The 22559-nt window shown below is 40.9% G+C and overlaps 7 protein-coding genes across 7 annotated transcripts; 4 read left to right on the top strand and 3 right to left on the bottom strand.

Moving 5' to 3' along the window:
- The first annotated feature begins 8655 nt into the window (after nt 1-8655).
- On the top strand, nt 8656-12866 carry LOC115631247 (tetratricopeptide repeat protein 8). Its single transcript, XM_030527956.1, has 5 exons — nt 8656-8909; nt 8985-9226; nt 11495-11661; nt 11720-12589; nt 12648-12866. Exons 1-5 carry the CDS (start codon nt 8656-8658, stop codon nt 12864-12866), a joined length of 1752 nt encoding a protein of 583 aa, XP_030383816.1.
- A 76-nt stretch (nt 12867-12942) lies between these two features.
- LOC115631246 (ADP-ribosylation factor-like protein 16) lies at nt 12943-13521 on the bottom strand. Its single transcript, XM_030527955.1, has one exon. It carries the CDS (start codon nt 13519-13521, stop codon nt 12943-12945), a length of 579 nt encoding a protein of 192 aa, XP_030383815.1.
- Nucleotides 13522-13693: 172 nt separating this feature from the next.
- On the top strand, nt 13694-14192 carry LOC115631122. The gene has a single exon (XM_030527788.1). It carries the CDS (start codon nt 13761-13763, stop codon nt 14160-14162), a length of 402 nt encoding a protein of 133 aa, XP_030383648.1. The 5' UTR covers nt 13694-13760; the 3' UTR covers nt 14163-14192.
- On the bottom strand, nt 14177-14959 carry LOC115631123 (60S acidic ribosomal protein P1). Its single transcript, XM_030527789.1, has 2 exons — nt 14754-14959; nt 14177-14582 (listed from the first exon to the last, which is right to left on the bottom strand). The coding sequence occupies exons 1-2, from the start codon at nt 14823-14825 to the stop codon at nt 14313-14315; spliced, it is 342 nt and encodes a 113-aa protein (XP_030383649.1). The 5' UTR covers nt 14826-14959; the 3' UTR covers nt 14177-14312.
- Nucleotides 14960-15536: 577 nt separating this feature from the next.
- LOC115631930 lies at nt 15537-16195 on the top strand. The gene is made up of 3 exons (XM_030528781.1): nt 15537-15586; nt 15654-15851; nt 15910-16195. The coding sequence occupies exons 2-3, from the start codon at nt 15659-15661 to the stop codon at nt 16110-16112; spliced, it is 396 nt and encodes a 131-aa protein (XP_030384641.1). The 5' UTR covers nt 15537-15586; nt 15654-15658; the 3' UTR covers nt 16113-16195.
- Nucleotides 16196-17919: 1724 nt separating this feature from the next.
- LOC115631245 (ribonuclease H2 subunit A) lies at nt 17920-19034 on the top strand. Its single transcript, XM_030527954.1, has one exon. The coding sequence runs from the start codon at nt 17920-17922 to the stop codon at nt 18979-18981; it is 1062 nt and encodes a 353-aa protein (XP_030383814.1). The 3' UTR covers nt 18982-19034.
- A 333-nt stretch (nt 19035-19367) lies between these two features.
- On the bottom strand, nt 19368-22546 carry LOC115631073 (F-box-like/WD repeat-containing protein ebi). The gene is made up of 3 exons (XM_030527719.1): nt 22203-22546; nt 20948-22122; nt 19368-20884 (listed from the first exon to the last, which is right to left on the bottom strand). The coding sequence occupies exons 1-3, from the start codon at nt 22258-22260 to the stop codon at nt 20039-20041; spliced, it is 2079 nt and encodes a 692-aa protein (XP_030383579.1). The 5' UTR covers nt 22261-22546; the 3' UTR covers nt 19368-20038.
- Between the last annotated feature and the right edge of the window lie 13 nt (nt 22547-22559).

Here is a 22559-nt window from a genome sequence, read left to right as displayed (position 1 = left end):
TTTCCTGCTCCAACTTGTGCAGCTGCCACAAACAAACACACACGCAAACACACACACACACCCAACTCTTTTCCCACTATACTATACTGTTCGAAATTCCGCGCAAGTTCTTTTTTTTTTATTGCTGATTTTGGCGAAGCTTGACTGCGAAACGGGCGGTAAGGTGAGTAAATACGCCTGGAATTTATTGAATATGTGTCTGGGTGTGTGTGTGTGTGTGCCAGCTCGAGTATTCCTATATAAATATATATGTGTGTGTGTGTCAAGTGCCTGTATGTGTTTTCTTATTTGTATTTTCGTTACGCTTCATTGCCATCGCATATTTTGTTTTTATTATGGCCAAATATTGTTGGCCAGTCATGCCCCACGATAATGTTAATGGGACGATCGCTTGGCTCGGCTCGGTTTGGAACGGTTTGGATCGGGCTCAGAGCGACGCGCCCTGCCCCACCTCGCCACCCGCCACTCACCTCTCACACCACATACCCTTTATTTCGTACAAGTATTTGTCGTCGTCGACATCGTCACGAGGTATTTTTATTACTTTTGTTACACTAACTTACTTCCTATTCGACGAAGTCGGCCAGTTGGCGTTTTTTTTTCGATTGTTGTTTGCCTCTGTTGGCGTTTTTACATTTTCAAAGTCGGCCAAACGAAATGTATGTTTGATTGTATGCATGTATATACATATATGTATGTATATATGTTGGGAATTTGCTATGAATGTGAAGAGCGGCTTTTTTTTTATTCATTTTAGAGAGCTTCACAGTTGATTGGTTTTCGAACGCATTCGATCAAAATTCCAAGCTATTTTAGGCCTTTTTTCTGCCGCTTCTTCTTCATTAAGCACTGCTGCTAGCTGACCCTTGAACTTTGTGCTCACACAGCCATGTGTGTGTGTGTGTGTGTGTGTATTGTATGCACAACCCTCCCAGCAAGGTGTTTTTCAATGCCGTCTAATCTGCCTACCCTACTTTCACTCCATTTCCAGTCAGCGTCAACAACTACAACAACAATAACAACAACAACAACAACATCTCGCTCGATTCCAATTTATTCGAACGAACTTTTTCTAGTCGCATGCCAATAAAACAACTTTAGCTTCAGCAGCTGGCGCTCACAGCAGCAACAACAACAACAACACTAACAACAACAACAACTCTGGGCGCTCAGACCAAAAGAATTTGCTGCATGGCTACAACATGCCTCCAATAGAAAATTTGGCCACATAGATTTACCATTTACGTGCTTTAATATGGTATTGAGAGGATGGGTGAAGAGGGCGAATTAGGAGGGGGGATTCGGCGGTGCACCGTGGTACAAAAATCAATTGAGTTTTTATAGCTCCTGCAAAGTGGAGCTCTTTATGATATAGTATGTATAATAAAAGGTAACAAGTAGAATGCTAAATTATAAAGGACGCACAACTCATATGTATGCACATAGTATATACCCTATACTTGGTTCAATAAACAATTGAAATTAATAATCAAAACTATTATTTAAATTTGTTTAACCTATGCGCAAAGGATATACTACTTAGATTAGTAGTATAGATTAGTATGTAACACGCTGAAGCCCACAAAGTACTATATTCTTGATTAGTATGACAATAAAAATCGACATATAAACAGATCTAAAGGATCTCAGGAAGAGTATGAGCTACAATAACCAAACATGCCAGCCAGTACTCGAAGTAATTAGAGTATAACATCGAAGCGTACAAGGAAGACAGAATTAAAATACGAATTCTAAAAAGAAAAATTTTAGACAATTAAACAAAACAATACAGATAACCTTAAAAGAAGAATAAGGAGATAATATAAAGAGTTTTGTAAATAAATCAATAAATAACACAAAAAACCAATATGAAGTGCTTAAAAAAACAAAGTCCAAGACAAACTAAAGTTGAGACTCTTCGTCACTTGCCCTGCAATTACTCATAGCCAGCTAGTAAATTATTTTATTATAAAATCTGCAAAAAGGGGCTGTCGATACAGATTTCAACAATTCCGTAAAATAATAAATAATTATAATTTAAACTTAATAAGAAAGCCCGAAAAAAATGTACAATAATAATTATGGGCATTGTACTTGCCATACAAGCCAGCTATGCTCCGATTCACAGCAGTATTTAGAGGAGAAAACTTATTAGATTAGGAGCAACAAGAAATAAAGGAAAATATAAAAAAAAATTCAATTACCAGTCCGGTATGCTAGACTTTTCATGGTTCACAGAGAAAGATCTTCTGGCGTGGGAACAACCATATACTTGTATACATATGTACCTAAGTGTGCCTATTGGCTTATATATTTATTTGTTTATTTATTTAAAATGACTGTCTAGCTTTGCGTGCAAACTATGTTTCAATATAGTCTTACGAATTCTATTTTGTCGTTTGATCGTATTGCCACTTTCGAGGAATTAAAGCGAGAGATTACAATTCCGCCTACAACTCTCTTAATCGTTCTGTTCCTTAAACGATTCTGAAGCAATGCGATGGCAAAATTAAAATTCCACAACAGCTATAACAAACTATCTTAAACGAGATAATGTGTCGTAAATAAACACTTCCTCGAATCTAGGCTAATCTAATTGCCGAATTTGAAGAGCATACCTTTTATACTTTCATGCAAAATTACATATTTAATCACTTGCGGGGAAATGAGGATTGTAACGAAAGTATAATTGAACTTGTCCTTACTCTGACTTAGTAGAACTTGCTGACCAAGTTTGGGGACTGTAGCTCATTTATTTACGGAGATATTCGCGTTCATACAAACAAACAGCGAAACGGACGAACAAACGTAATTTTTGGGACCTGCTTAGGTGTTATGTACACCTGTAAATTAACATTACAGTTCTAAAGAGACTGATTTTATTTTTAGTAATATTGTATCTTCAAGAAACGTATTCCCGCTCTTAGATACTTTTTTTCAGGCTTCAACATCGTTCTGTTGTTATTGTTGTTGTTGCTTTTGTTGCTTTTGTTGCAACATCATCATCTGCAGCTCCGAAAGAACGCAACAAAAAGTAAGTGAAAAAAAGGCAGGCAATTTTGAAATGTGTTCTAAATAAATTCCAATGAAATAAAATGCAGCAACAACAAAAGCAGAGACTACATATGGGGGCGCTGCGACCTGTATATGGTCAGATGTATGTGTATATGAGTGTGCATGTGTGTGTGCTTGCCTCAGATGTGTCTTGCAGATACAAATTCTGCTCCGCAACGTGATTGCAATCTTTAGCATCGTCATCATCGGCAGCAGCAGCCACAGCAACAACTACAACAACAGTGAGTTGAACACGCGGCATGAGACACGGTAGGCCCCCAAGGCCCCGAAAGAGTTTTGCAAAGATCGGCGCGCGTGCGCAGCCTCATCGTATGCCAGCATGTTGCTATTGTGCATGTGTATGTGTGTGTTTGTGTGTGTGTGTGTGTGTGTGTATGTGTGTGGTGTGCGTTGGGGCCAATTTTTGCCTTACCTGGTTGCAGCTTTCTTGCGCTTTTCCTCTGTCCAGTTGTTGCTGCTCTTCCTCTCTCTCTCCCTCCCTCCCTCTCTCTCTCTTTCTCTCTCTCACTCTGCTGCTTATTGCCTTGGCGAAAAATAAAATCGACAAAATAAACCAATTGCTGTACAGTAGCTGCCTTTTTTATGTTTTAATGAGCGTTTATATCGCAGCAGCCGCCAGAGCTTGCAACCACCGTAGCCACCGCCACAACCACAGCTACAAGTACAACGACAACCACAGCCACAACCACAGCCACAGCCATAGGCGATCAAGCGAATGCACTCAGACAGCGACTATTTGTGGTTTGACATTCCACTCACTCTATCAATGAGCCGGCTAGTTGCCCTCCTCTATGTAAGTATTTCAATTTTTTAACTGCGACAACACTCTAAGTAGCTGCTTGCTAATTACAAATAAGTATAACGGCCGACAGTAACAGCCAACAGTCAACAGTCAAGATTATGGATTATGGTAACATAATTTTCAATTACCGCAAACACTTGTTCAAATACGGAAAGCGGCGTCAACAATAGCCACAAAAACAACAACAACAGCATGTAAGTAGACAGAAATGATAAGAAAGAAATTGGAATGTCAATAATAGGAATGCCGAATATGCCGATTGCTGGTAAAGCTTTATATAATGGAAAACCCCAAAATCCCAAGCAATCCAGCAATAACTGATTGGTTTTCTACAATTGATAGATAGCCCATCATATAAAAAATTGCTAAAGTCGTTTGCTCTTTTAATTAAGAAATTCCAAACTGACGCTACAATTCTTATTTAGTTTTCACCTAGTTTTCAGAAACATAACAATTTAGTGACATGCAGAATTAGTTCAATTCAAAAGACCGATCGGAAAAATATTTTGCAAGTCTGAAATTTAAATGTGAGAGACTTTAGAGACTTTTATATTTAACAGATAAATGTTTATTTGACTTCTTTAACTTACAATGACTACTTTGCAAAGGTTTCCATTGTTTTAAACTTAAAACATTACATTTTTAATAGGTCCTAGAACAGCGTAATCAGTTGAAATCAGTATTGACATTCCAACACTGAAGACTTTCAATTTCAAAAGGATGCCATTAGCACTTGTTAAGCTTTATATTGCAACGAACAAATTGCATCTTGCTGTAAAATTGAGGGACGTTGACATCTCAATAAAAGCTGGGGATATTTTTTGATACTTTTGTATTTTTGAGTCCGCACTTCCAAATGTTCTCAATCTCTAGTTGCCAAGGCCTGGCGGAGGCTATCTTTATGGCAAATACGAATGTGTTGCCAATGTCGTTTCTAGATTTGAAGAGCTTCTCAATAGGTATTATTGTTATTTGATTAGATTTTTCTTTCTTAGGCTTTTCTAGCTTATACGATGCTTTTTATAATTTTTATATATAGTATTTTCTTCCTATGTCGACAGTCAATGTTTGTTGACATAAATAAATAAATACGGCTATCGGCGACCCTCCAATTGTTAATACCTATGTATGTGTATACTTCCGTTAAAGCTCCATTCTGTTTTATTGAACTAAGAATCTGATCAGTACGACTACGAATTTTTGTAGCAGAAGACTATTTTTTAATACACTTAGAATACTTTTAAACTTCATGATGCCACACATTTAGCGATCGTTTATATTTAGGCAAAACGCTTTACATTCCTGACTTTTATTGGCATACATGAGAAATGAAAATAAATTTGTTTATGTGTCTCTGACCTTCCGACTCTACATATGTTTTGAGTATAACACATGCTTGGAAAGACCCAAAAATTTCACATTTCTATGGGAGGTGTTTATAATTCATGCATGTTGTCTTACAATTTGCGTCATTGGCAAAGCTCTCTGGACTCACCTGGCGTATGATTAATGTCTGAAGAATGAGCAAAAATTTTTAAGTATGAGGGCAATCGTGTGGTGCGGTGTATTATTCTGTATTGTGTGTGTGTGTGTGTGTGTGTGTTCCTGTGTCGTTATGATAAAACCCAAGCCCCATAGACAAAGCTATCGGCGTCGTTTTCGTTTTCGCTGACGCATTGCGCTCTACTGATAAGCAAAGTCGAATACGTATTTCGTACGTACGGATATACGTATTTTATAACTTGGCTAAAATAGCTGAGAAACAGCAAAAACGCTCACCACCTTTGGCAAACGGGGCTGCAGCGGAAATGTCAGTAAAGCGGCAAACAACGAAAAGCCACATGAGTAGATAGACTCGAGCCCGTAGAGAAGACCTGAGACATAAAGCACATCATAGATAGATAATGAAATATCGTTTGCTAATCTCGCATCTGTATTCATAAATTTTCGTGTGTGAGTGTGTTTTTTTTTTTTTTTTGTTTTTAATGCGGGCGCCTTAAAGCTTGAGCAAAACCAAAAACCTGCTAAAGTTTCGAATAGTTTTGAAGATTATTTAAATTTGTTGAATTTGTTGAACCGTGGGAGACCAAATGGAACAGCAAAGCAGCAAAATTATTGACTATTTTCACATGCTGTAAATTCATGATATAGTATAATCTGCCAACCAATAAACGAGCCAACGAACCAATGAACCAACGGCCCAACCAACGAATAAACGACGACAACAAGCAAATATATGTCTGGCCGATAAATATTTAGATTTTGCATACCAATGCGGTGAGTTAAGCTTCTGCTCTTGCTGTTGTTGTTCTTGTTCTTGTTGTTGTTGTTGCTGCTGCTGCTCGTTTCATTTCCAAACATTTATTAACAAATATTTAACGCTTATCATTGAACACAACAAACTGAACCTACTCGCACATATAGCCGGCCGGTGATTTTAGCTACGTCTACAATCTACAGTCTACAGTCTAAAGCAGCAGCACTAGCTTCCAGCTGCACTTGATCTCAATTGATTTACAACAACAATAACAGAGTTATCTATAACACTTAATACTGAGCTCGATTCTGTGTCAAATTTTGCATAATGTACTTGTATAATGCTTCTTACTTGTATACTCTTTCTTGCCAGATGCAAAGTACCTGTCGTTTAATGCTTGTTAGGGCTAGAAGGTTAGACTCCAGTCTAATATGACTTTTAGGTTATACTTTAGTATGGACCAGGTTAGCCTTTAGTGATGCCGGGTGTTGGAAATCGGTTGGAAGAGCGGTTTATTGTTCTCCGATTTCCTTCCTTTTCCAATAAGTCTATAGTAAGTGCTTTGAGATAAATATTTCGCTCTATACTTTAATGTTGGTCCATTTCTATCGCTTCCAGTTCTTTGCATTTTGAGCAATATGATAAATATATTTTTGAGCACTCCTGTTTAATTGACAGTCAAAAGACGAAATGTTAAAAAAGTTCAAAATCTTCTAACTACTTATCTATATTTTCGACTTTAAAATATCTATACTCGTAAACCGGCAATATTCGCACAAAAGATGTTGTGGTTTCGACCAATATATTGAAATCATGAACATGCATGCTTAAAAAAGGGGACTCGAAAGACAAAAAATATATCTTTCGACTGTAGTGTAGACGCAGATTCCATTAGAGACTCCTTTTTAGTTGTTTTTCAATCAATTTACTTGTTTTTTTTTAATCTCGACTTGGCTACTGAGTTTTAGAGATGGTATTTATCTCGGCATTCTGTTCATCTCCGAAAATAGTAAATAAAAATTATTATTTAGTCGCTCAATAAACAAATTGTAATACTACCCCACATTCCGATTTAATATTAAAAACTTATAAGACATAGATATAATTGTCTACAATGGGGCAAAAATGTCTTCAAAGTTTATGGATTTTTCAATCTTAAAGACTTCAATGATTCTTATTGAAGCTTTTCAATCTTAAAGACTTCAACAATTCTTATTAAAGATTTTCAAATATAATATCTTTAGATCATGGAATACTTTACTATTTGTTGTAAGTATAATGAAATACATTAACATTATACTCTCTTTTCAGATATACCAAATCAAAGTAGATTTGATCGAGCCTAATTCTATAAATTAGAATATTTGTATTATACCAATTCATTTGAACTTGAAATCTGAAACGGCGATCAGTACATAGTCTAGTAGGACATGGCATTATTGACTTGTTTTCTAAAAAATTATAATAGAAATTACAAATTTAATATAAATATTTCAGCTTTTCTCTGCGATTTGCACACCAAGCACCTAACCTAAATAAGTTGTTTTGATTTGTTAATACTAATTAGTAATAATATAGCTGCAGTTTTCATACAAATATCTGTAGTGGTACTAATCCTCTAATTAAAAGCATTTATCATTTTATTGCCTACTTGTTGTTTATACTTCAATCAAGTAATAAATCGATAGGAGAAGCGTAAAGTGTATTGAATCTTCGACTTTCGAAAGTGTGATTTATTCAACACTTTTTGTTTTTTTTTTTCGTTCTTGTCTTCACTTTGTTGTCGCTGCTAATTGAGTTCAACATTGCAAAACGCTGAACGTTATTTGCTTTTGAAATTTTGACACAAAATTAACGATAGACCCGTGCAAACAAATGCGGGCCGCTGATGGCATGGATGTAGGGACGGGGGGGAGAGCTCTGCGGGTCTACTTAGAAATTTACATGGCCCAGGTATGAAGAGCTTGGCCATTAGATGAGTTGGCAACAGAAAGCGGCCACATTATTGTTGTTGTTATTATGGTTGTTGGTATTGTTGTTGGGCGTCATGGCAACCGGAAAGGCCAAAACAAAAGGAACGAAACCTGAAGGACTCATACAAATTAAATTCCAAGAGCTACAAATTATAGGCATAGAAAAATTAGAAGAAGCTGGCGAGGCCAAGTCAAATAAATGCCATTAAGCCACAACAACTACAGCAACCACAAAAACCGCAGGAAGCAACTAAAGAAGAAGGAAAACAAAATCTGAAAGCTGTTGCGGGACGAAGCGGGGCGAGCAAAGAATGATACGCATCCGGTTTTAAAATTCCAACAAGCCAAGAGAGCGAGCGCAGGCAACAAGAAGAGAAGAGTAAAACGCGAACAGCAAGAATTCAAACACTTGAAATTAAGGAACGACCAGGGGGGAGCGACTTCAAGGGTTCCAAAGACCGAAGGCACTCAGGCGCGCACTCGAAGGACGGTCGTTGGGTGTCCCAGCTAGGCAGCAGGGCAGCAAGGCAGCCACAAACAACTCAAAGATGACGACGAGGCCAACAACAGCATTGGGCACAGCCGATGCCGCATCGATGGCCCAACTGGCGACATTGGAGCTGCAATACTTTAGGGCTGTCTCCCTCTATCGACGTCGAAGTTATGAAAAATGTGCCGAGGTGTGCAACGCGCTGTTGCAGGCCGGTCACGAAAACAATGTTCAAATGTTTGCTGCCTCCTCCTCCATCTCCTCCTCAATGGCTCTGGAACTGCAGCAGCAACAGCAACGGGATGAGGAGCAGCGGAATGGCTATGGCAATCAAGAGGGCAGCGTAATCGGCGGCAGTAGCAGCAGCAACAACAACAACACCAACAGATACAGTAGCAATTTGCAACGCATTGGCCCTCGGGCACAGGGCAGACGTCGCGGCGCAGGCGCAGGCGTTGGCGTTGGCATTGGTGCTGGGTCTGGTGCTGGCAGCGACGCAGCAGAGAGCCATAAAATAACGTCCATCATGCCCACTTGGCTCATGGAGGGCGTGTGGCAATTAAAGATGCGCGCACTAACCCAACGCGTCTACCTCGACGACTTGGAGACGGACGATGCAATGGATGAGGGTAAGCAGGGGCTGAAGGATAAGTCTAATTGCAATTAAAATTGAATCAAAAAAGTAGAGTAATGTTATTATTTAACTATTGTAGCCATGGCCGTAGCGAGGGGGGTGCAAAGCGAGCAGCTGTCATCCACCCCCCCCTAGATTTTGAACGGAACAAAAATTTTGCAGACAAATTTGAATTTGTGCCACATTCTACAAAAATCACGAAAAAAAGACTATTATCAGCTTGCTGTGAAGATGTAATGTTGACCTATACCTATATATATATGGGCATGAAAACATTGTGTTCATATGCTCAACTTATAACTCTTAACTAGCCCTATATTTGGTGCAAAGGTGCAAAGAGTAGATTACAATCATTTTAAAGTATGTACACGTATGTATATACGAGTATATAAAAATTTATCATTTATGTAAGAAAACATAATTTCAAATGTCGATGTCGCACGGGACCAACTTTATATTAGTTCCACGATCACGAATCTTATTATTTTTTAGCAAGTTTATTTACAAATTTTTTTTTTCAAATTTTCATTATTTTGAATTTCATTATTTCCTATTTTTCCATATTTTTCATGTATTTTTTGTATAGTGCAAAGAATTTGATAGTAAAAGATCGACCAACAAAATTTTGCTCCCCCCCCCTGAGCTACGCCCATGATTGTAGCCGAACTATTCAAATACGCAGACCAATAATGGATTTTTAAAATTATGAGTGAACGTTCTAGTATAGAAATGTTATTATTTATCTCTTGTTTTGATCTAATTTTCCCAAATTGTAGCCAAACTATTCGAAATACGTACACCTATAATCACGGGCGTAGGCAGTTTTTACCAAAGGGGAGGTAAATTAAATAATGCACGATGCATTTAAAAAATAACTTATGCATATGATCAATGAAAAAACCACAACAAATCCAACTCAGATCCATCCCCTCCCTACGCCTTTGCCTATAATGAATTAGTGGATATATTTTTGGAAATTATGAGTAAAAGTTGTAGTAGTTCTCTCTCATTTCCGCATTTAGGCAGTCCCGTTTGAGCTCACTTCTGTAGAGGGTTCTAAATAATAGCTCGATTCTTATCGAGTGGGATTGATCTATCTCACCATCCAATAAACATTGCTTTCTATTGTTTCTAACTATTTTTGAAGATTTTCGAGCTCTTTGTTCTTTACTGTAAACCATATAATCGGCTAGTACTGATAATGAATAATGTCAAAGCTTAAAAATGTCTAGGCAACCTTCTTAAATAATCGTTTTGTGATGACCTACGAATAAATACATTAACTATTAACCTAGAAGTTTATAATTATAATTTCCAAAAAATACTCTTCATTTCTTCTTTTAAATGTTTTTTCCGTCTTAACTATATAAGTATAGTATTTTTCCAGTCATTTTTCTAGAAGTGTATTTACATTTAACTGTGTTTGTAATTAAAATATAAGCAAGATTGCATTGCTCCCAAAATAAGAATAACTCTTGTTTTTTGTGGATTAGTATTCTCAGTGACAATCCAAAGTTTCCCGTTAAAAGTCATACCAAAAATTTCCAAAAATATACAATCGAACCTCTTGGAAACCATTGCAACCTAAAATACATTCGCAATTAAAGGAACTTGTCAGAAACTGAAAGCTATGAAATAACCGACATGTGAAACCTATATAAGATCGAATGTGCTTAGAGCTACGTAGCTATTTTAAAACCTTAAACACAACAGAGTAGCCATGTCTGTCTGTTTGTCCGTCTGTTCGTCCGTCCGTATGAACACCTGGATCTCAGAGGCTATAAGAGCTAGGGACACCAAATTTTGCACAAAGATGCCTTATGTGTGTACGCTGTGCAAGTTTCTTTATTTTTTTTAATTTTTCCCCCCACTTCCCTCCTGTGGGGTTTTTTCCGTAACGCCGTTCGTATAATCGCCTTCATCTCAGAGACTATAAGAGGTAGGGACACCAAATTTTAGTACCAGCTGCCTTATATGAATACGCAGAATAATACAATTTTATATAATTTCATATAATTTCAGTCTACAAACAGATTTGTCACCTAATTTTAAGTTTGTCTTCTGGCAAACAAACCCAACCCACTATATATTGCAAATTTATATTCTTAATAGAATTAAGAATTTCACAATTAAGTATAATTGTTGAGAGATGGATTATTTTCTTGGCCACTGGATAAAAGCAAGACCGACTCTTGCATATCCTGTCTCCTGTTGGTCTCCCTTCGCCGTAGCCCTTAAATAAACTTGCACATATTTCTTTCAGTGCATGAGGAAGTGGAGTTCGAGCGCATAGCAACGGCCGCAAGACCAGGCACATCCATAAAAACAGCCTTTAAGCCGCGTCCCAGCAGCGCAGCACGTCCCGCTGTTGGTCCACACGCCCGCTCTAGCGATGGACGCATGTACAGTGCCAGGCCCACATCGGCTGTGGTGAGTCTTTGAAGTGTCCCTAATGGCTGACACAGATAATGTGATTGGTGATTTGCAGGCACGTCCTGGAACAAGTCTCAGCCGGCCTGGCTCCTCGTTGGGCGCACGTCCTGCGTCACGGTGCGGCACTGCGTCCCGGGTGTGTGCCACCTCGGCAGCTGCCTACAATGTGGGCGATGCAACGTCTAAGCTGTATCAGGCCTCACGCCTGAATCCCACCATTTATGCGGAGCGTGAAATGCTGGTGAAGGCTCTATTCCAATTTCTGTACTACCATGAGGCGGATGTGCAGAAGGCGTACTCGTTGTGTGAGGCCGTCCTGGATGTGCAGCGTCAGAAGATGGGCGGGACTGTTTTACCCAACGCTCGCGCCGATTGGTGGTGGAAACAGCAAATAGGGCGTTGCCTGCTCGCATTGCATTATCCGCGCAAGGCCGAACCCTATCTGGAGCAGTCGTTGGCCGCCTTTCCACATCCCGATACCTATTTGCTGTTATCCCGACTATATCAGAGATTGAAGCAGCCGGAACGCGCTTTGCAGCTGATAGGCGAGGCCGCGCAACGACATCCCTTTGATGTCGTCTACCGTACGGAGCAGGGACGGATCTATGATGCAATTGCCAAGCCAGAAGAGGCACTGCAGATGTATCGTTTGGTGTCCAAGCTGAATCCTATTAATATCGAGGCCCTCGCCAGTATTGCAGTTAACTATTTCTATGATAATAATCCGGAAATGGCGCTCATGTATTATCGACGTATTCTCTCGCTGGGCGTCCACACCGCAGAGTTATATTGCAATATAGCCTTGTGTTGTCTCTATGGGGGACAGATTGATTTGGTACTGCCCTGTTTCCAACGTGCCCTGATTATGGCGACGGTGCCGGAGCAAAAAGCGGATGTCTGGTACAATCTCAGCTTTGTGGCCATTGTAAGTGGAACCTACATTACATCACAGGTCATAACTTTTGCCCGTTTCTCCCTTTCAGACCACCGGAGATTTTCAGCTGGCTAGGCGTTGCCTAAAGCTCTGCCTGACCTCCGACTCACGCAATGGCGCCGCACTAAACAACCTGGCCGTACTGGCTGCTCATGGTGGCGACATTATGGGGGCCAAATCCTACCTTAATGCGGCCAAGGATGTGCTGCCCAATTCAAATGAGATAGTCACTAATCTGGAGTACATGGACTTGCACTACAAATTATAGATATAGATTATAGATTTTACACTATTTATTTGCACACATTTTAAATGAAAAATAAAAAGAGAGACAGAGTAGACATTTAAGGTCGTTTTAACCACTCGTATATGTTGTCGAGACCCACTTTGGTTACAGCACTGGCCTCCACAATGGTTACCTGCTGGCGTATCTGCTTTTGTAGTTTGGACATTTGCAGCATTAGCAGCGCCTCGTTACGCATCTGTCGATAGGAATAGTCCATTTTGGTGAGAACCAATAGAATCTTTACCTTTTGTAGGCGCGGCTCTGTCAGAATGGAGTAGAATAGAACACCAGCGGCCGAAATCTGACAGAGATTAGATGTATCTACCACATAGATCAGTTTCTGAACATCTTCGAAATATTGGCGCCACAACGGAGCCATACTGCCGCCAATCTCGAGAATTTGTATAAATTTTTTGAGGTGCTTTCCATGGGTTGCGCCCGTTCCAGCTGAAGCATCTGAAGGTGGCGGCTTTGGCTTGTCACTGTTATGGGATTTAGTGGGAAAATATATGCGATAAATACCCGTGCCAATAGTGGGCATAGAGTACGTGGTCTCATCAATTGAATCAGGATCTTGTAGGGCCTTGAGCAAGTGCGTCTTGCCAGCTCGCTTTGGACCCAAGCAAATACAAGACATTTCGTCGCAGTCGTTTATTGATCAAACAAACCAAGTGTCCGTTATCTAGTGAAGCAATTTCTAGCGATAAGTGTGTTGGCACGTTTATCGATATCCGATACCGAATACATATAACAGCGGGTGCCGCAACGTTTAAGCACACTGGTAGTTAGCTGTCAGAGATCTGTCATGCTATTTCCACAAGTAATTGCCGGACGTAAACAATTGTGATACTATTCATTTATTTGCACATTTTCAAAATGGATGTCCCTCCTGAAATCGGATTCGACAGGCAATTCGGCACACTCATAAATGGTGTGCACACCGAATTCGTATTTCATCGCTTTGCGGGGCAGTGGCTGCTTCTCGTAACCCAGCTGGGCAAAATTGGCGTCATTTATGACGTCTCCTTCGACGTAAAGCTCGACGCTCGCAAATTACCTGTAAACCTTAAGGAGTACCACACACCAGTAGTTCTAAGTACAAAATGCTGTCTTGGAAATGATACTTCGGAGACAGTAAGCGCTATTCAGTTCCTGGCCAACAACACAATGCTAAACAGGTGCCCGAAGAACCTAATCATTGGACTTGGACTGAAAAACATAGAAACTAAGGTTCTGCATGAAATAGCAGAAGTTTTGGAACAAATGGTTTTTAAATAAATTACAAGAACCGGCACTTTTACGTAAAAACTTGTATTTCCTTGCATTTGTACATTAAAACGTGTACCAAATTTGGAAACACAACTTTAAAGGGAACGCAAATAAAAAACCGCGGCGAATGTTGTTGCCTTGCATTTTTGTTGCAGCTGCTTAATCGAACAGACCGAAGCCCATGTCGTCGTCAGACACGTCAGACTCCTCTTCCTTCTTCTTTTCCTCCTTCTTGGCCTCAGCAGCAGGGGCATCGCCACCGGCAGCGGGCGCAGCAGCTCCACCAGCAGGAGCAGCGCCAACACCAGAGCCAATGTTGGTGATCAAGTCCTTGACGTTGATGCCCTCCAAGGCCTTGGCGAACAGACCGGGCCAGTAGGGCTCAACCTCAACATTGGCAGCCTTCAAGATGGTCGAGATTTTCTCACCCTAAAATGGAAACATTGAGGAATTCATATAATATAAAATGTTAAGTAGACACGCCAGGAGGCAAGCCTTTGCCCAGCCAGTGCAACTCATCTAAAATGCCAAGGATTGCATTTATTATTGCAGATTTAGCTGGAATCACAAAGTGCGGCCGGGCTGGAAACTTTTACTTACAGTGACGGCGACATCATCATCAACCAGGATGAGGGAGGCGTAGACGCATGCGAGCTCAGCTTTTGTCGACATTGTGGATTTGTTTGCTTATTCAAAATTTGGTGCAAGTTGCCAAAAATTAAATATATTTATAATAATCGGCCTTAGCTCGAAAGAGAACAAGCACACTGGACCAACTCCTAAACCGGAAAGAAAGAGTGGAGCAAAGTTGGCTGCGCTTCGCCAATGTCGGGTTTTGCAACACTGCAAAAACAATAGAAACAGCTGATTTTGTTTATGGTAAAAAATAGGATAGTGGCGAGCGCGTGATTATTCGAATGGCAGCGCAATTCAAAAACGAAGAGTTTTCGAAGATTTTCTGGTAGCATTAGTGCTTTGCGACTTCATCCATAGATTAAGCCAATGGGCCAATACCGTGGTTGTGCTGATTTTGAAGACTGTTGTAAAAATAAATAAAAAATGTAATAAACAAATACAAAAAAAACAAGAAATATATTTAAGACATTTTAAGTGTAAGGTACCCAAACTCTGAAGGATATACTCCAAATTATTTCTCCAAATCATGAGAAGGTACGGAAAAAACGAAACACTAATATTTCTAGGGAAGTTATAGCTTGTGACGCCACGCTCATTTTACTCATTTAATGAAAAGCTCTTTTAGTTGCATTGAGATAAGGACTAAGAGATAAGAAACAGTCATAAGTTTAATAAGTTTAAGAATACGTTTATACCAATAACGCGTTAGTTTTGTTTAGATTCTGCTCTAGTGATGGGTAAAAAAATGTGGCGTTATATATGGCTAGTATTGGTGCTTTTGTGCTCTTTTACGCTGGGTATGTGTAATGACAAATAAACAATTATAAACTAAGTGTGAATATAATTAAAGATTAAATAATTCAGGCAATATGGTCTTAGGGGAACACCTTTCCTGTCCCATGTGCAGTGCGGAAACTGATTGTAAGACGCTAGATTTCGTGACTTGCACACACTCGAAAGCTGAAGAAACAGTCCAGTTTATGGAGAACTATTACGAAATTGGAGTAAACCTTACACAAAGCGGTATTTTTAAGTGCATTACGATTTTAATTGAAATTTTAGGTGAGTAAATTACATTAATAAATTAGTTTTGCCAGAAATTAAGAAAAATACTCTTCAGATTGGATCGATGAATGGCGGGGCTGTGTCTATGCCGATCTAAACGCCTGCAAACTTAATAAGAAAGAGGATATGAGTTGGGAAAACATAATCTGTGAAACATACCAAGTGATCGAAAGTGATACCGACGGGCAACCGGCCACACTTACCTGGAATTTCTACATAATCCCGCTATTGTTTGGGGCTCAGGAAATTATCGGATAATATATATTTAACAAAACTATAATTTATTTATGCACTGTATAATAACTGCATTATTGACGAAACTATTATTAAATACTAATGTATGAATCAGCATGACAAGATAAGTCGATAAAGCCATGTTTATCACTATTTTTTATTCAACCACAACTTTTTGAAATTTCTATAATTATTTCACAGTCCGAGCAGCCGACTTTAACTTTTCCACTTGTTATACCTAAAGCAGAAACATTTCATTTTTATTTTGATTAAATTACAACAAATAAATAACATTTAATTTAAAAATCTCTATCTCTCTCTATGCTTTGTTTGGGAGCAGTGGGTGATAGATAATAGACTTAAAGGGGTGTGGCGAACAGCGTATAAGAAACTTAAGGATGATACGGGACATTCTACTTGTTTGCGAAATATATCCAAAACTAACAAGTGGGGGCACGGACCCAAATTACAGGTATGAAGGTATATGAAAAGAAAACCGCCAGATAAAGGCGAAATGAAAATAAAGCACCTTATAGCTAGAGCAGAAAAACTGCTTACGCATATGTACATACATATGTATGTATTTACAACTTTTGTGATTTTAATAGCGGTGACATCAAGTGCAACTAAGTAGTCTTACAGTTTATTGAAAAGTGAAATCATAGGAACAACAACAACAGGTGCGGACAGAGATTGGGCAGAGATTACGGCTATAACTTATCAAATTTCACCTATATTTACAAAACCTATCATACATTACAATAAATTGAGTCATTCTTGTCATGGCTTGTAAATAGTTCAATTTAAAAATTATGAAAACAACTGATTACACCAGCGTACTTGGTAACTTTCGTTTGTCAACGGAGTGCAGAAATTCCAAAAAGGGGGCAGACAACTGAGGAGATTTGTGGATACTTCTAGACAAAAACAAGTAAAAAAGCTAAAGTCGGGTGTCCCGACTTTGAAATACTCTGTACATATGTGTTGAATAATTATGCGTGTGTGTATTTGTGTGTGTATGTGTATGTCTCGTGTGCCAATAACAGCTGCCGGCACTACTTGGTCTTATGTACATATATGGCTATAAATTCGTCTTAAATCGGCCTATCATGATGAAACTTGGTATTTGGACTTATTATAAATAAATGGAGGTATTTGCCAAGTTTGAGTTCGAAATTCCAAGAATTACGGGAGTTACGATTTGCGGTGGAGAGGGGAGAGGGAGGGAAATTCCAAAATATACATTTTCTGCGTATTCATATAAGGCATCTGGTCTAGGTCTTATAGTCTCCGAGATATAGGCGATTATGCGAATGGAAAATCGGGAAAACCCCCATAGGGGGGAAGTGGGGGGGAAAATCAAAAAAATAAAACAAACTCGTATAGAATACACACATAAGGCATCTTTGTGCAACATTTGGTGTCTCTATCTCTTATAGTCTCTGAGATCCAGGTGTTCATACGGACGGACAGACAGACAGACAGGGCTAGATCGACTCGCCTTGTCACGCTGATCACGAATATATATACTTTGTGGAGTCTGCCACGCCTCCTTCTGTCTGTTACATTTTTCAGCTCCCGCAAACCTAATACACTTCTGTACATTTCATGTAGAGAGTATAAAAAGTATACATTTTTAAATAGATAGGTTTCCAATTTTGTTTTTTTTCTGGGCCAGTGCTGGGGAACTTTTCTGCAGACGTTTTTAATTTGAAAACTGTGTCGTAGCCCTGTGGATCAGAAAAAACCGGCTGCTGCAAATCTCTAGTCGTGACTCACGGCCATATTTTGTTGTCATCTCTATGGCGTAAACAAACAAAAGAGCGCGAAGATGCCGACTGCTGAAGATATTAAATTAAAGAGCGAGACTTCTATTAAGGTTGAAACAAGCGCGATTAAGGACGAGGATGAGTCTATGGCCGATACGAAAGATGAGGCCACAGACGATACCAACAGAATCAGTTCACTGAAATCATTGGGTCCGTTTATTGCGGCGCAGGAGAATAGTAAAAATACGATATATCTAAGCGATGTTCCCGCCGTTTGCCTGGAGAAGCCTTGCATGCTGGGCGTCGACGAAGCCGGCCGAGGACCGGTGCTGGGGCCAATGGTTTATGGGATTTCATACTGTCCACTCGAAAGCAAACAAGCCCTTGTCGATCTGGGCTGTGCGGATTCCAAACAGCTGACGGAAGAGAAGCGCGACATAATATTCAACGATATTAATACGCTGGACTATGCCAAGGAGTGCATTGGTTGGGCCGTGGAGATAATCTCACCCAATGTCATTAGCACTAGCATGAACCGACGCACCAAATGCTCCCTCAACGAGGTCTCGATGAACTCGGCCATGGGCCTAATAGAACGCGCCATCGAAGCTGGCGTCAACATAGCAGAGGTTTATGTAGACACTGTTGGTCCGCCGGAGAAGTATCAGGAGAGATTGAAACGCAAGTTCCCCAAATTCAAAATAACCGTGGCTAAAAAGGCGGATTCTACCTATCCTATTGTTTCGGCGGCCAGTATATGCGCAAAAGTGACCCGTGACCACGCACTTAAGGTGTGGAAATTTCCTGAAGGCCTAAACATAAAGGATAATGGCTTTGGCAGTGGTTATCCAGGAGATCCGGTCACAAAGCGTTTCCTCACCGAACACATTGACTTGGTATTTGGATTTCCACGTCTAGTGCGTTTCAGCTGGGCCACAGCTGAGAATGCGCTTGCCGACAAGGCCTTTAATATGGAATTCGATGAGTCGGAGTCGGAGAAACCCAAGTACGCCGGCACCAAGCTGACAAAATTCTTTAAGGGAACCACCAAAACGGGCGAAATAAAGCGCGAGGAGTGCCGTTTCTTTAAAGAACGACATCTTGGCAATGTAACAGAATTTTAGTAAATCCTTTTCACACTTGTAATAAATTGGTTCATATTTTAATATTGATTTTTTTTTGATTAATTCTGACAACATTCGATCTCTCGTTTCTAATTAGCGCGTATATTCTTCAATTTGGAAGATACCCCGAATTCATTTGCTATAGACTTTGTTTATAAGCGCAAATGTGGTAATTTGTTCTTTTATTAAAGACACGAGCAAACTTACACACGGATCTATGTTGAAAACTATTATTACTAATCAATTTAATACAAAAAATTATCAGAAACATTCGTTATACTTCTGTTTTCATTCTAAATAAACAAAACATTGAATTCTCACTTAAGCCGCGATGAAATTTGAAAGCTAAATATCTTGTCCTAGCTGTTGCAAATAAAAGACGGGCATTTCTTGAGCTTTAATTAATTTTGCTGTTTTTTTGTTTTGCCACTTTAGTTTTATAATCTTAGGCTTAAGGTCGTTTTACATGCTACGCTGGGATGCAGTTACACTGTTTGAATGTATGCGTGAATCTCTTCATAAATTGCAAGGGGCATACCACCCCACCGGCTAACTATGAATATGCTTACATCTATGAAACTAAAAGGAGCTGATCAAAATTTTTCCGGCGCTGGGTTTGAAGTGGTTGGTAGGCGCGACCATCTCACCTTTCGATACATTAACAAAATGCATAAAGTTATACTAAACGAGTTTTGTATAAAATGATTAGTTAGAGAAACACTGAACTTAATGCTAAGCTAAAAAGCGTTTGCGGCGGTGCTGGCGCATCGCCATGTGCGTTACAAAAACTCAGAGTTCGGACTCATTGGCAACGCCAGCACAGTCGTCCCATAACACTTTTTCTCTTCAATAATTAAGTGGCTGAAGTCTAAGCGTATGCAAGACATTGGACAAGAGAACAGGTCAGAAGACAAATAAGCAATAGATGATACAAACGAGCGGTGTACATAGACCATTGTTATTCTTAATATACATAGCCAAGTAATTCGTTAGAAGGAGAGGACAATTCTGCAGATCCTACGAGTACTGAGGCGATGTGTGGCAGTCCAGTCGGTGATCAAAACTTTCTAAGATCGAGCACAAAGACACTGCCATCCGATGCACTAGCACCCACTTTGGTTCCCTTTGAATTCCAGCAAACCTCAAAGATGCCGCCAGTGCCTTTGTAACTGTGCACTAGCTGTCCAGTCTGGGTGCTCCAAATGTGAACGCACTTGTCAAAACTACCCGATGCCAAATGCTTGCCATCTGGACTGAATGCGACCGAATAGACGGGCTCCGTATGCTTCGTAAGCGTGTGAATGCATGTGCCCCTTTCAACATCCCACAGACGTACTGTAGAATCAAAGGACGCCGATGCAAGTATAAGGTTCGTATTTGGATTGTTGGTGCCTGGTCCAGTCGGAGACCATTTTATTGTGTAAATCTCCTTTGAGTGCGCTTGCAGATCATGACAGCAGACATCGCGTGACATGCTCCAGATCTTCAGGGTCATATCGTCCGAACACGAGGCTAACAACTGGCCCTGTGGACACCATTTGATGGCGTTCACCTCGTTTGTGTGACCGCGGAACGTTTTAATTGGCTCGTTAATGCCCAAGCGGCAGACATGAATGCGCTGATCTGTGCTGCACGAGGCAAAGGAACGATTCGATTGCCAATCTACATCCAGAGCCGGTGCACTGTGGAAAGCAAATTGCTGGGTACACTGACCGGTGGAGGCATCCCAAATGATAGTCGTTTTGTCCACACCCGCCGAGAGTATATAATTGCCGGATTTGTTCCACTTGAGTGCAAAAATGGGACCCTTATGTTGGCCCAACGTAGAAGCGAGACGTCCATCTGTCTTCCAAATGCGTGCGTAGCCATCATAGCTGCCGGTAGCAAGCAATGAACCATCACACTACACCGAATATAATATTCAAATTATTAACCATAAATTGCTATTTAATGTTAGTTTACTTACATTCCAATCCAATGAGGTGACATCTTTGTTGCTAGGCACCTCAGCTCCACCCTTTTGTATGCAATGACGCAACACCAACTGATTGGAATTGGCATTCGCATCGGACATGTCCCAGATGCGTGCGGTACTGTCGCCTGAGCCGCTAGCCAGCAGATCGCGACTTGGGTTCCAAGCGCAAATGAACACTTCACTTTCGTGCCCGCGCAATACGCGCGCCTTCGACTCTGGAATCTCTATACTCTGATCAATTTCCATGGCTTCCACCGTACCACCGGGTGTGCCACTGTTTGAGGTGGTGCTGCTAGGTGCAGAACTTTGAACTGTCGCGGCCCCAGTCTGCACATTATTGCCTGGTTGAGAGCCGGTACGCGCTGTTGACGCACCACTGGGCGCTTTGGCACCTGCCGTTGCACCACCAGCCGCCGCTGCCGTCGCTGTGTCCGTAGCGGCGCATGCGGGCACATTGCCTGTGGTTGTCACCCCCGCTGAGGGCTGCTCTACACTGCTCGAAGTGCTGCCATTGCCATTTGTCGATGTCGATGAGGCGGCATCATCTGTGTTGGTAGCATTCGCATTGTTTGTCGCGCTCGTTGTACTATTGCCGGGCTCACTGGAGCCAGCTTTTTTGTTCGCGTTCGTCGCTGCCGCTGAAGCATCGCCACCAGCTGAGGCTGTGGGCTGGTTGTTGGCTGTGGCATTTGTGCCACCCGTTGTATTGTTATTGCCAGTGTTGGTGGAGTTCCCATTGGCATTTCCACTCGAGTCCACTTCGCTCGACTCTGCATTGCCCGTGGGTGTGCTGGTGCCCGTTGTACTGCTGGCCGTTTTGCCCGCTCCCGCAGCACCCGTGCCGGGCTCAATCTTAATCTCGGGTTTAACATTGTTGTTTGCATTTGCTCCTGCTGGCGTGCTGGCCTCTACACCGGCCTTGGCCAGCTCCGTCTTGACCGCCGGCTTGGGTGGTTTCACCTCTGGCATTACAGCATCAATTAGACTTAGTCCCTCGATGGGACGCGCCACTTCGCCATCCTCGCCCACGCTCCACTCTACTTCGGTGTACAGCAGGCCCTTCTGAATTATGGTCAGCAGTGCGGCGGGAGGAACAAGCGCGCCATTAATGTTGCTCTGCGAGATGTGCGACTCTATGCCAAACACGTACGCCGAGTGTAGAAAGCCTATGAGTGGAAAATTACCGGTAAGATTGCGACTCTTTACAACATTGGATGTATGGTGCGTCGGTCTCGTTATTACTCACCTGACTCCTGAAGATATCGGAAAACTAAATAGTTGACTTCGTCACTTGAAAAACTCATTTTGGGCTGCTAACCACTCTACACACTGGGATGCAACAAGTTGCACTTTCGCAACGTATTCTCCGCCCGTCAATCTTCTCAACTGTTCCCACCAAAAAACCTCAAAATCAATTTCTAACCAATTATGCACGGCGGCTAAAAAGGCGACAACGACGATAACACACGGGCACGGGCGCTGCGTAAGACATGCGGCTGTCTATTTTGTTGTAGGGATGTACTTGATCTTTGCCAATAGTTCACGTTGGCCAGCGGCGTTTTGATTTGTCCAGTTAAGTCAATTACGAATAAATTCGTTTATT

This window comes from Scaptodrosophila lebanonensis, unplaced genomic scaffold (assembly GCF_003285725.1).
Source record: "Scaptodrosophila lebanonensis strain 11010-0011.00,11010-0021.00 unplaced genomic scaffold, SlebRS2 tig00001412-arrow-pilon, whole genome shotgun sequence".
NCBI lineage: Eukaryota > Metazoa > Arthropoda > Insecta > Diptera > Drosophilidae > Scaptodrosophila > Scaptodrosophila lebanonensis.
This window is presented reverse-complemented; position numbering and strand designations above follow the sequence as displayed.